The sequence below is a fragment of the Loxodonta africana genome, chromosome X (assembly GCF_030014295.1).
Source record: "Loxodonta africana isolate mLoxAfr1 chromosome X, mLoxAfr1.hap2, whole genome shotgun sequence".
NCBI lineage: Eukaryota > Metazoa > Chordata > Mammalia > Proboscidea > Elephantidae > Loxodonta > Loxodonta africana.
This window is the reverse complement of record NC_087369.1, coordinates 99,460,125-99,473,502: the sequence shown is the minus strand read 5'-3', so window position 1 is coordinate 99,473,502 and position 13,378 is coordinate 99,460,125. Positions and strand designations below refer to the sequence as shown.

Below are 13,378 nucleotides of genomic sequence, written 5' to 3'. Positions count from 1 at the left end.
GCACCATACCGGGCGTTGCAGTTGTACTAATTAATTTAATGGTATACGTGACTCAGAAAGCATCTCTATTGATGACAAAGACATTGATGTTGAAGAGGTATTGAAGATTCAGTTTAAGTATTACAGGTGCATGAAATGAGAGCATGGAGAAATAAGCAATATTTCTAAAGTGGCATTTCATATAATAATTCAAACTATATATAAGAAAATAAATGTTATAGACATTTGACTGTTTTATCTGTATCTCTAAAATATTAATATATTTAAGTTGATTGGAAATCCTTTTTTGAATCTTATCCTCGGGAAGTATGTGTTAGGGTCAGCTTATATTTGAGCATATTTGTACTTTCCTGAGAAAATTTAGTCTGCGTTCTCAGAAGAAAAAAATATCCCAGTTATCTGAATAGAAAACTTTTGGTGAATGAAGATTTTTTTTTTATATGTTGTTAATGGGTTACATGTTTTTAAACTAAAGTTTTAGTACTTCCTTCATTCTCTTTTTCATTTTAATACTCTTTTTACTCCAGGATTTTGACTCTGTCATATCCTTTTCCTCTTCACTTTCTCTCCGTGATACACAGTTATTTTTCTTAGCCTAGTCATTCCATGTCTACACATTCAAAGTTTCTGTACGCCATCTCCCCTTATAGTTTTCTTGAAATGTTTAATAGTATATAATACTATACTTGCTAATAAGAGCTGTCTGCCACTACTTTTCTCCAGCTTAAAATGTTAAATTCAAGACAGTAGAGACTTAAAAAAAAATTGTTGCCTTACTTTATGAAATCTGTATGTTTAGAAATTTTCCAAGATGAACTTACTTAATACAAATGATATTGCAGTTGTATTTCACGAGTAATTCCTTGAGTATATTTAATACATTTAATATATCTTGACATCTTCAAAATCTTCTATGTTCAAATACTGCCATAAAACCAAAAAAGCCAAACCCGTTGCTGTTGAGTCGATTCCAACTCCTAGCAACCCTATAGGACAGAGCAGAACTGCCCCGTAGGGTTTCTAAGGAGCGGCTGATGGATTCGAACTGCCAGCATTTTGGTTAGTAGCCATAGCTCTTAACCACTGCGCCACCAGGGCTGTAGCATATAATTTTCTCCATAAAATGTAGTTAGGAATGACTCAAAAATTTATTGGGCCACTTTCAGCCCTTAGTGAGAATTTTTTCATTCTCTGTGATTAAGGAAAAAAAAAAATTAACGTCGAGAACACAGTCAAAATCACAAATGATAAACTACTATGCTAAGTGGTTAAAAAAAAAAGTGGTTGTATACTTTTATATATTATTGCTTTTATTGTCTTTCAGAATATAAAACATTCAGGGACTGATGATTATAAAGCCCTTAGTTTTATTGTGCTGAGCACTTTTCACAGTACTTTTTACATATAATCATAATTTAATATGACCAGTGACCAACATTCAGAAATCTGACAGTAAGTAGAATGAAAAAAGTCACTTTGACCTTGCTGTTTTGACAACAAAATATAAAATAAAAAAATTATTACAACAGATACCTTTGATTCTCAGCAGATACAGGTTGTCGGTTGTGCACATTGTTTTAAGAAAAAAGTTTCTTAAGCCATATCAAAACAGCCATGGCCATGTAACTGTATCAAAATGTCCTATATCCTGATAGAAATCTGCAAACCAGAGCTAGTTTTTGATAGGATAGATTTATACACATTGTTTTTCTCTCCTTCCTTTGAAGCTGGCATTCTATGCTGGAGTTGCTTCAATGACTATGAAGTGATATCCTTCATTGAATGTTGATGGAGTTAAAAAGAAAAAAACTTGAATTTTGGCAGTATAAAATTTTTCTCTGAAAAGTACAGTTTCAAATCACTCTATTTAAGAAATTAAAACGTCTCATCTGTGTTTCGTTTAGGAAAGCAGCGACGCTGTGAATGAAAGCCCGACATGGCAAGAGCAGATTCTTGAAAATGAAGAAGCCATTGCTCTTAGCAAGAAGGACAGAACCATTCAACATGTGGAAGTGTTTTGTTATGCCAGGTATGAAAAGTATTTATTTAGGATAAACTAAGTTAATGGCTTCTTAGTCGTACTTTTTTAGAAGAAGCCAATTATAAGGATTTATATGACATTGGTTGCTATGAGTCATATTAGCATGCTGGTTTTACCTTTTTTTAAATGAAACTTTCAGTTTTCTCTGTTTAGGTAATACTATCATTATTACAACATCTTACATTCAATCCTTGCAATTTACTAAGTTCTTTGAAATACATTGTCTCATTTGATTTTTACAACAATCTTACACTATGGCAGGGCAGATAGTATTACTTTTTTACAGATAGGGCAATGGAGCTCAGACAGATTAAGTAATTTGCTGCAGGTCACGTGGCTTGATAAGTGGCAGGGCCATACCTAAACTATAGGGTGATGAAACCCAAGATTAAAACCTAGGACTTTTTACTCCTAGTCCAGTGTTCTTTCAGCTATACATCCTTCATAGGTAATACGCAATATAGCAATATGAAAGATTATAATTTTTAATGTAAAACATGAAGAAATTTTTTAAAATTAATTTATTTATTGTGCTTTAAGTGAAAGTTTACGAATCAAGTCAGTCTCTCATATATTAAGTTGTACACACCTTGCTATGTACTCCTAGCTGCTCTCCTCCTAATGAGACAGCACATTCCTCCTCTCCCCCCGTCCTCCCTGTGTCCATTCAGCCAGCTCCTGTCCCCCTCTGCCTTCTCATCTCCCCTCCAGGCAGGAGTTGCCCACATAGTCTCATGTGTCTACCTGAGCCAAGAAGCTCACTCCTCACGAGTATCATTATCTACCTTATAGTCCAGTCAAATCCCTATCTGAAGAGTTGTCTTTAGGAATGGTTTCAATCTTGGGCTAACAAAGGGTTTGGGGACCATGACCTCAAGGGTCCCTCCACTCGCAGTCAGACCATTAAGCCTGGTCTTTTTATAAGAATTTGAGATCTGCATCTCAATGTTCTCCTACTCCATCAGGGATTCTCTGTTGTGTCTGTCTCTTGGCCTCATCTTTACCATATGTCTTTGGTGTTCCCACTTTCTCCTTTGCTCCAGGTGGGTTGAGACCCATTGATGCATTTTAGATGGCCACTTGCTAGCATTTAAGACCCCAGACGCCACTCACCAAAGTGGGATGCAGAAGGTTTTCTCAGTACGTTTTGTTATGCCAATTGACCTAGATGTCTTTCAACAAAATTTTGCAATTTTCAGCATACAGCTCCTATACAGGTTTTGTTACTTGTATATTTAAGTATTTCATTTTGAGGGGAAGTAATTGTAGATGGTATTGTGTTTTTTCCTTTCGGTTTTCATACCTTCATTGTTAGTACATAGAAATACAATTGACTTTCGCTTGTTGATCTTGTATCCTGAAATCTTACTAAACTCACTAGTTCCTGGAGCTTGTTGAGGTTTTTTGGGTAGATTACTTAGGATTTTCTACATATATTATCATGTTATCTCCAAAAAGGAATTGTTTTTTTTCTTCCCATTGCTGTATTATTATTTTTTTACGCTCTACTCTGTTGAGTCATGTGTTTTCTGTTCACAGCCACACACCGCAAATTAATTGAATTTTCTAGTTATCATTAGGCTCACTTAATATGCATTTTTTTCAAAAAGGAGGTTATCTTTTTCCTGAGGATTTTCAAAATTAGACACTAAGCTGGGTGTAAGAACAGTTTGGGGGTGGTGTCTGACCTCCTCTAATATCACAAGGGGAAAGGAGAACCAAGTTTAACAGCCCAAGGCTGACTCCTTTGAGGCGGAGGTCAGACCTGGCTCCTTTCTCGGCCATCTTTACCGACTGTGACACTAACCGTCCCTCCCACAGCAGTCTCTACATCTCTGCTGGATTTGATAATTCATTGCAATGGCCACACAGAACTTACAGACCATACTTACAATTATGGGGTTTATCAGGGAAATAAAACTTGCGATTCCAGCTCAAGAACACTCAGGATACAGTTCTTTTATTAGGATAACCTCTCCCCAGCTGTGCTCACAGGCATACCACTCCCTGTCCCTCAGTCTCTGCCCGAAGGCGCTCAGCTTTCTTCCTCCGTGGGCCGGGAAGCCCACTGCACTGTCTCCTGCTGTCGGGTCTCTGCTGTGGGGTCTCTCCTGCTAGGCTATTCCTCCTTGGTGGTGGTGGGCTCACCTTGTCTGCTCAGGAATTGGCTCTCTTTTAAGGCAAAACTGACCAGTCCCCTTGGTGGGCCACAATTACGCTATCACACAGTCCTGCCCAATCACCTGGGTGGGAGTTTCAAGACCATGACTAGAAAGGCCATACGAAAGTAATCAATCAGTAATCACTTGCACCGCACTTGGCAATCGTTTAGGGTCTTTCACTTGCTACATACCTTGCTCTTGCATACCACTCTGTCAGCATGTGCAGTTCAAATCCACAATCTGGCCAAATGACAAATTACCAAAATTCTTCCACCTTAATGGTCATTCATGCCAAGAGTCCATTATATTTAGTTGCAGCAAGCAAATAGGTAGAAGTCAAACTTAAATCCTTGTTGCATTACATATGTGAAATATTGTTTTTTTTTTTAATTTCTAAATATTGTCTGAAGACAACTTTATAATGATATGAATCTGGAATACTATGACTTGTCTTCCCATTTTAGATCAGATGAGTTAGCTTATTTTATAGAGTTGGTGTTCATGAAGCCAAAATCTATTATTTGATTCTTATATATTTGATAATGAAGAATAAAATATGTATCTCTTGACCCTAAGCAAAATTCGAGCCATAGTCAGTAGCCTCCTGAGTGTTTATGTTTGATTGAAAGGAGGACTGGGCACGAATACACGTGGATAAGTGCACATCCATCACTACTGCCTGAAAATACCTTAAAGAACATGGTCAGTCAGTAACAGCATACTCCACTGTAAAGGTATAGGGTAGCACATTTAAAAAATTGCTATTTTTTTTCAAAACTACTCTGAAATGTTCAAGTTAAAGGTTTTGTGTGATCATTTGGGCATTAAATCGAATACTTTTGGTTATTGCAAAATTAGACTAAATACTAAATTACAGTGATTCATGTATTGTCATATGTTAAAGTACAAGTATCACAGACTCTAATGAACTATCCAGATTATTTTGTTATATCAGAGCTTTTTTTTACCATAGTGCTGCGTGAAATAAGTGGGCCAATTTCTAGGTTGGACCTAGAAATATTTTTGTCATACAAAATGATATTTATGACTTTACAATTTATTGATTTGCAGAAGGGAAGTGAAAAAGGACTAGCATTTTTTGGATATTGTCATTCTGCCCTGGTGACACAGTGGTTAAGAGCTTGATTGCCAACCAAAAGGTCACAGTTCAAATCCACCAGTCACTCCTTGGAAACCCTACGGGGCAGTTCAACTCTGTGAGTCGAAATTGACTAGACAACAATGGGTTTGTTTTTGTTTATTTTTCTGCCAAGTGCTGTAACCATATGCTTTACATATTTCATTTAATCTTTTTTTTATAGCTATGTGTTGAGCCCTGGAGGTACAATCGTTAAGAGCTTGGCTGCTAACCAAAAGATTGGCAGTTCGAATCCTCCAGCCACTCCTTGGAAACCCTATGGGACACTTCTCCTGTGTCCTATATGGTCACTATGAGTTGAAATTGACTCGATGACAGTGGGTTTGGTTTTGGTTTTATAGCTGTGTGTTTAGGCTATAGGTGTATTTCAGGGAGAGCCTGAGTAAATAGCTGAGTCAGAAATTGAACCCACATCTATCTAACTCAAAAGCGTATATTGTTTCCGTTTCAGCAAGCAGATCAACATGGATAGTGCTTATCATGTGAGCCATTCCACCAAGTGAATAAATTATTTCCTTTGTGAAGACTAGCACTAAAGAAGTGCATTCACTTCTTTAATTTACTATATTACTATTTAGTATAGTAAACTAGTCCTCTCTGTAACGGGGAATTAAAGTGCCTAACTCCCACTGTTAGGAAAACAAGAGATTAGTCCAGTATCCTTTAGTTATTGTGAATGTACATTATAAGCCACAGAATGTTTCTGTAGCTTTGTTGTTGTTAGGTGCCGTCGAGTTCGTTCTGACTCGTAGCAACGCTGTGTACAATGGAACAAAACCCTGCCTGGTCCTGCGCCATTCTCATAATCCTTGCTGTTTGAGAACAGTGTTACAGCCACTGTGTCAATCCTTTTCGTTGAGTTTTCCTTTTTTTCTGACCGCCCATGTATTATAGCTTATATGGGGAATAAAAGTAGCTACTATTTACAGTTTTAAATTATAAACCAACTATGAAGAGGCAAAATGCATTAATCCACACTCAAATCAGACAAACCCAAGTAATTCTTAGGTAAAATATTATTGCCTGTTGATTGAATAATGTAATGTAGATTCTTCACTGAGAAGAAATTTTATCTTTCTAAAATACTGACAATAATTTGTGCAATTTCTGTTCTTTTTATTTTTTATTATATTGAACATTATTTCCCCTTTTCTGGTATGCTTCTTAGATTTGCAAGTGAACCAGTTCTCTCTAGTGGCTTGATATCTAAATAAAGATATTATTGTAGTAGGAATCTAAAAATTCTTCTTATTTTTGATTTTAAAATTTTAAATTAAAAATTCTACAAGTCAGGCTCTGACAGGCATCACAGTAGAGGGTTCTGGACTGAGAGGGAGAAAAATGTAGAACAAAATTCAAATTCACAAAAAAGACCAGACTTACTGGTTTGACAGAGACTGAAAGAACTCCCGAAACTGTGGCCCCGGACACCCTGCTAACTCAGAACTGAAGCCACCCCCAAAGTCTGCCTTTCAGCCAAAGACTAGATAGCGCTTTAAAACGAGCAATAACACATGTGAGGAACATGCTTCTTGGTTCAGTCAAGCATACCAGACCAAACGGGTGACACCTGCCCAAAAGCAAAGATAGGAAGACAGGAAGGGACAGGAAACCTGGACAAATTGACATGGGGAACCTGGGGTATAAAGGGAAAGGAGGAGAGTGCTGACACATTGCAGGGATTACAGCCAATATTGCAAAACAATTTGTCTATGACTTTTTGAATGAGAAACTAATTTGCCCTGTTAAAAAGACACACACACAGCTTCAAAGCAAATCCCCTACTCCTCCACTCCTTCTAATCAGAATTCTAGATCTAAAAAAAAAAAAAAAGTCCCTTCCATTTGGCAACTCCTCAAATGAGGAAAAACATATGTATAAACAGATTTGGAAATAACATGCAGCGATGATGGAGTTCTGATAAAAGACAAATTTATGTGAAAACAGAAAAAAAATTAAAGTCTTAGGAATAAATCTAGCAAAATTATGATTAGAAATTTATGTTGAAAATTTTAGACCATTAATGAGAGAAATCAAAGACCAAATAAGTGGAAAGACATAGTATTTAAAAAATTATGTAAGTTACATGAACTTTTTTTTTTTTTTAAGCTAAAACATGCCTTGGTCAAGTTGTTCTGACTTTGTTAGTATTGTTCACTGCCCTACCCTTCAGTGAAGTTACCATTTACTATCTAGATAGTGTTTCCCTCTCTACCGCTCCCCTCCCTTGTAACCATCAAAGATTGTTTCTGTGTGTAAACCTTTTCATGGGTTCGTATAACAGTGGTCTCATATAGTATTTGTCTTTTTGTGATTGGCTTATTTCACTCAGCACAGTATTCTCCAGATTCATTCATGTTTTGAGAGGTTTTGCAGATTCATCATTGTTGTTTATCATTGCATAGTACTCCATTGTGTGTATGTACCATAGTTTGTTTATCCATTCATCTGTTGATGGGCGTTTAAGTTGTTTCCATCTTTTTGTTACTGTGAATATGATGTGCTACAGTGAACATGGGTGTGTATATATCTATTCCTGTGACAGCTCTTACTTCTCTAGGATATATTCCTAGGAGTGGGATTGCTGGATCCTGTGGTATTTCTATGTCTGGCTTTTTAAGGAGGCGCCATATTGTTTTGCATTCCCACCAGCAGTATAATTCACCAAAGTAGAACATAGAATATTTTCTTCATAAACTATATTATACCAACAGAGCTAGATGTTCCCCAAGACCATGGTCCCCACAGCCCTCAGCCGAGTAATTCGGTCTCTTAGGCAGTTTGGATGTGTCTATGGAGTGTCCATGATCTTGCCTTGGACAAATTGTGCTGACTTCCCCAGTATTGTATACTGTCTTATCCTTCACCAAAGTTACCACTTATGTATTGTCTGTTGAGTGTTCCTCCCCACCCCTCGTAAACATCAAAGATAGTTTCTTTTTGTGTGTAAGCCTTTCATGAGTTTTTATAGTAGTGGTCTCATACAATATTTGTCCTTTTGTGATTGACTTATTTCACTCAGCATAGTGCCCTCCAGATTCATCCATGTTATGAGATGCTTCGCATATTTATCATTGTTCTTTATTGTTGCATAATACTCTGTTGTGTGTATGTACTATAGTTTGTTTATCCAGTCATCTGTTGATGGGCATCTAGGTTGTTTCCATCTTGTTGCTATCGTGAACAGTGCTGCAGCGAATATGGGTATGCATACATCTATTCATGTGACGGCTCTTATTTCTCTAGGATGTATTCCTAGGAGTGGGATTGCTGGATTATATGGTATTTCTGTCTAGCTTTCTAAGGAAGCAGCATATTGTTTCCCAAAGTGGTTATACCATTTTGCATTCCCACCAGCAGTGCATAAGAGTTCCAGTCTCCCTGAAGCTGCTCCAACATTTGTTATTTTCTGTTTTTTTTTTGATTCGTGCCAGTAATGTCGGAGTGAGACAGTATCTCATTGTGGTTTTGATTGGTATTTCTCTAATGGCTAGTGATCACGAGCGTTTCTTCAAGTGTCCGTTAGCCTCTTGAATGCCTTCTTTGGTGAAGTGTCTGTTCAATTCTTTGCCCATTTTTTAATTGGATTATTTGCCTTTTCGTTATAGAGGTGTTGGATTTTTCTGTAGATTTTAGAGATTAGACCTTTGCCGGATTTGTCATAGCCCAAAATTTTTCCCCAGTTTGCAGGTTCTCTATTTACTCTTTTGGTGAAGCGTTTTGATGAGCATGAGTGTTTAAGTTTTAAAAGATCCCAGTTACCTAGCTTATCTTCCGGAGTTTTTGTGTTGTTATTTATGGTTTGTATCCTGTTAATGCCACGTGTTAGGGCCTCTAGCATCGATCCTATTTTTTCTTCTATGATCTTTATGGTTTTATATTCAGAGCTTTCATCCATTTTGAATTAGTTTTTGTGTATGGTGTGAGGTATGGGTCCTGTTTCATTTTTTGCAGATGGACATCCAGTTTTGCCAGCACACTTTGTTAAAAAGACTGTCTTTTCCCCATTTGATGGATTTTAGGCCCTTGTCAGAGATCAGGTGAGCGTAGGTGGATGGATTTACATCTGAGTTGTCAATTCTGTTCCATTGGTCAACGGATCTTTTGGTGTACCAGTACCAGGCTGTTTTGACTACCGTACCTGTATAGTAGATTCTGAGATCAGGTAGTGCGAGTCCTCCTACTTTATTCCTCTTCAATAATGCTTTACTTATGCAGGACCTCTTCCTTTCCATATAAAGTTAATGATTAGTTTTTTTTTTTTTGTCTCTTTAAAGAATGCTATTGGTACTTGGATTGATATTGCATTGTATTTGTAGACTGCTTTGGGTAGAATTGACATTTTCACAATGTTGAGTCTACCTGTTCGTGAACAGGGTATGTTTTTCCATTTATGTAGATCTCTTTTGGTTTCTTGCAGTAGTGTTTTTGTAGATTTTTATTTGTGTAGGTCTTTTACATCCCTAGTTAGATTTATTCCTACGTATTTTATTTTTTTAGGGGATATTATAAATGGTATTGTTTTCCTGATTTTCTTTTTGTGGTTTTCTTTATTGGTGTATAGGAATCCAACTGATTTTTCTATGTTTATCTTGTATCCTGCCACTCTACTGACTCTCTTAGTTTTGGGTTTTATATGTTAGCATCATATCATCTGCAAATAGGGTCAGTTGTACTACATCATTACCAATTTGGATGTCCTTTGTTTCTTTTTCTTGCCTTATTGCTCTAGGTAGGACTTCCAGCACAATGTTAAATAAGAGTGGTAAGAAAGGACAGCCTTGTCTTATTCCTGTTCTCAAGGGGAATGTTTTTAGCTTCTCTCCATTAAGAATAATGTTGAGGAATTTTCCTTCTATACCTGTTTTATTGAGAGTTTTTATCAGGAATGGGTGTTGGACTTTATCGAATGCTTTTTCTGTGTCTATTGAGGCAATCATGTGATTCTTTTATTTATGTGCCGGATTACCTTGATTGGTTTTCTAATGTTGAACCATCCTTGCATACCTGGTATGAATCCCACTTGGTTGTGGTGTATTATTTTTTTGATATGATGGTGAATTCTATTGTCTAGAATTTTGTTGAGAATTTTTGCATTTGCGTTCATGGGACGTATTGGTTTGTAATTTCCTTTTTTTGTGGTGTCTTTACCTGGTTTTGGTATCAGGGTTATGCTGGCTTCATAGAATCAATTTGGAAGTATCCCTTCTTTTTCTATGTTCTAAAATAATCTGAGTGGTTCCATTGTGAGCTCTTGTCTGAGTATTTGGTAGAATTCTGTGAAGTCATCTGGGCCAGGGCCTTTTTTTGTTGTTGTTGTTGGGAGTTTTCAATGTCTTCTCTTGTTATGGGTCTGTTCAGGTTTTCAACATCATTTTGTGTTAGTTTGGGTAGGTTTTGTGTTTATAGAAATTTGTCCATTTCCTTTTTTATAGGTTTTCAAATTTGTTGGAGTATAGATTTTCATAGTTCGCTGCTATGATCCTTTCATTTCAGTTAGGTCTGTTGTAATGTCTCCCATTTCATTTCCTATTTGGGTTATTTGTGTTGTCTCGCGTTTTTCTTTTGTCAGTATTGTCAGTGGTTTATTGATCCTTTCATAGAACCAACTTTTGGTTTTGCTAATTCTTTCTGTTGTTTTTCTGTTCTCTCTTTCATTTATTTACGTTCTGATCTTTATTATTTCCTTTCTTCTGGTGGCTGTGGGCTTCTTTTTCTGTTCTCTTTCTATTTGTTCAAGTTGTGTAGCTAATGTTTTGATTTTGTCCCTTTCTTCTTTTTTGATTTCTGCATCTATTGCTATAATTTGTCCTCTGAGCACTGCCTTAGCTGTGTTCCAAAGGTTTTAGTATGATGTGTTTTTATTCTCATTTGATTCTAGGAATTTTGTTCTTCCATCTTTGACTTTTTTGTATTATGCAGTGGTTTTTAAGCAAGCTGTTGTTCAGTTTCTATGTTTTTTATTTTTTTCTTCGCTCTTCCTGTTATTAATTTCTACTTTTATGGCTTTGTAATCAGAGAAGATGCTTTGTATAATCTCAGTGTTGTGGATTTTGTTGAGGGTTGCTTTGTGACCTAAGATGTGATCTGTTCCGGATAATGTTCCATGTGCGTTGGAAAACAGTGTATACTTTGCTGCCGTTCAGTGGAGTGTTCTGTATATGTTTGCAAGGTCAAGTTGGTTGATCGTGGCCTTAAGAGCTTCTGAATGTTTGCTGAGTTTGTTCCTAGATGTTGTATATGCTTTGCTGAGAGTGATGTGTTGAAGTCTCCTATTTTATTGTGAAACTTTCAATTTCTATGTTCAGTGCTGTTACAGTTTGTTTTACATATTTTGGAGCCCTGTTGTTGGGTGCAAAGGTATTTAATATGGCTATGTCATCATGGTGGTCAGTACTTTTAATAATTATATAATGTCCTTGTCTTTTATTATGGATTTTGCCATCTTTGCTCTTTTTTGATATGCTGTTTGCTTAATACATTTTTTGCGTCCTTCAATTTTTAATATATTTATGTCTTTGTGTCTAAGGTGTGTCTCTGTAGCATATTGATGGGCCCTGCTTTTTTATCCACTGTGTTACTCTATGTCTCTTTATGGGTGCATTTAAGCCATTTATATTCAGTGTGATTATCAATAGATTGAGTTTATTGCTGTCATTATGTAGTTTTTTATTTATTTTTTTATGCTGCTGACATTTTGTTCCTCTTAGTCTCCTGTGCTGAGTTCCTTCTGTTTGTGAAATTTCTTTTTGTTTCTTTTGTTATTGTAGATTTTGTGTTTAATGAGACTTTGTTTTGCTTTATTTTGATGAGTAGGTTTTATTACCTTTCTTTGTGGTTACTTTGAAATTTACCCTTATCTTCCTAAGTTTGAATCAGTCTTTTATTACTTGATATCACCGTGAAGTACTTTCCATTTTAAAGTTCTGTATCTACACTGCGTATTCCCCCTTTTATTGTTCTTACATAGTCATTTACAGATTGATGTCTTCAGTTCCCTGTTTTGAATCTTATAGCTTTGTGTTATTCTTGAGACTTCATTACCTAGGTCAGTATTTCGATAATACTGACCTGTATCCTCTATTCAGGTTGTCTGATGTTGTTGTTTCTCTAATTGAAGGAGTCCCTTTAATGGTTCTTATATGTTTGTTTGGTTTCTACAAATTCCTTTAATTTCCTGTTGAAAATTCTGTGCAGGTGTCTTTCTGCATGCAGGTTTGTTGACTTTATTTCAAGATTGCAACACTGAGTTACGCCATTTGGTCAGGAATCTCCACACTGCATCTCTATTCCTTCCCCTCCTTTTTTTTTTTTTTTCAGTTTCTTCTTCTCAGTTACTTTCCATCCAATACTTTGTCCTTTCTTTTAACGTTCAGGGTTCTATGATTGGTTTTTCTGATCTTTGTTGCAGATGCCTTAGTGTGTCTGAATAGTCCACTCTCCTGGCTCTGCCTCAAGTCGCGTGAACTTTTTGTGCATATATTGAATAATAGCAATAAGGAGAAAGGAGTAAAAAATAAAGGAATTGAAAAATCACCTATATTCTTTAAATTTAGAGGCAGCCATGGTTTAAATAGTAGATACCTAGATATAGATGGGTGGGTGATAGATAAGTAGTTATGAAGTAGTAAGTCAATCAAAGATTAGTTAATTGGACAGTTTCATTATATCAGAACTCTGGGTCAGATCCTCTGGACTTCTCTTAGCTTTCTACGCAGGGTTACAAGATGGATGCTATAGTTCTAAACACGTTCTCACACAGCAAAAGATCTCTAAACAGGAAATAAAGTTAGGAGACTTTTTCCCTAACACGAGTATACTTTTTTCTATTTTACTGAAAATCTTTATCAATAGTCCCCAGCAGTCTGTTCCTCCTTGGCTATAACTGGGTAACATGGACACCCCTAATTGAGTCACTTAGGAGAGGGGAGTGAAATTACCAAAATTGATTTTGATCAGTTATGATCCATACCATAACACTGAGCAACTTCTGCCTGATACTGGAACAAAATATGG

At 36.4% G+C, this 13,378-nt stretch overlaps 1 protein-coding gene across 3 annotated transcripts in view; it reads left to right on the top strand.

The window, feature by feature from the left end:
- Positions 1 to 13,378, top strand: part of CHM (CHM Rab escort protein) — a 232,366-nt gene that overhangs the window by 65,885 nt on the left and 153,103 nt on the right. For all 3 annotated transcript variants that reach the window (XM_064278616.1, XM_010592695.3, XM_010592696.3), the window contains exon 4: positions 1,905 to 2,029. In XM_064278616.1, the coding sequence (XP_064134686.1) occupies positions 1,905 to 2,029 (125 nt within the window). The remainder of the gene's footprint in view (positions 1 to 1,904; positions 2,030 to 13,378) is intronic.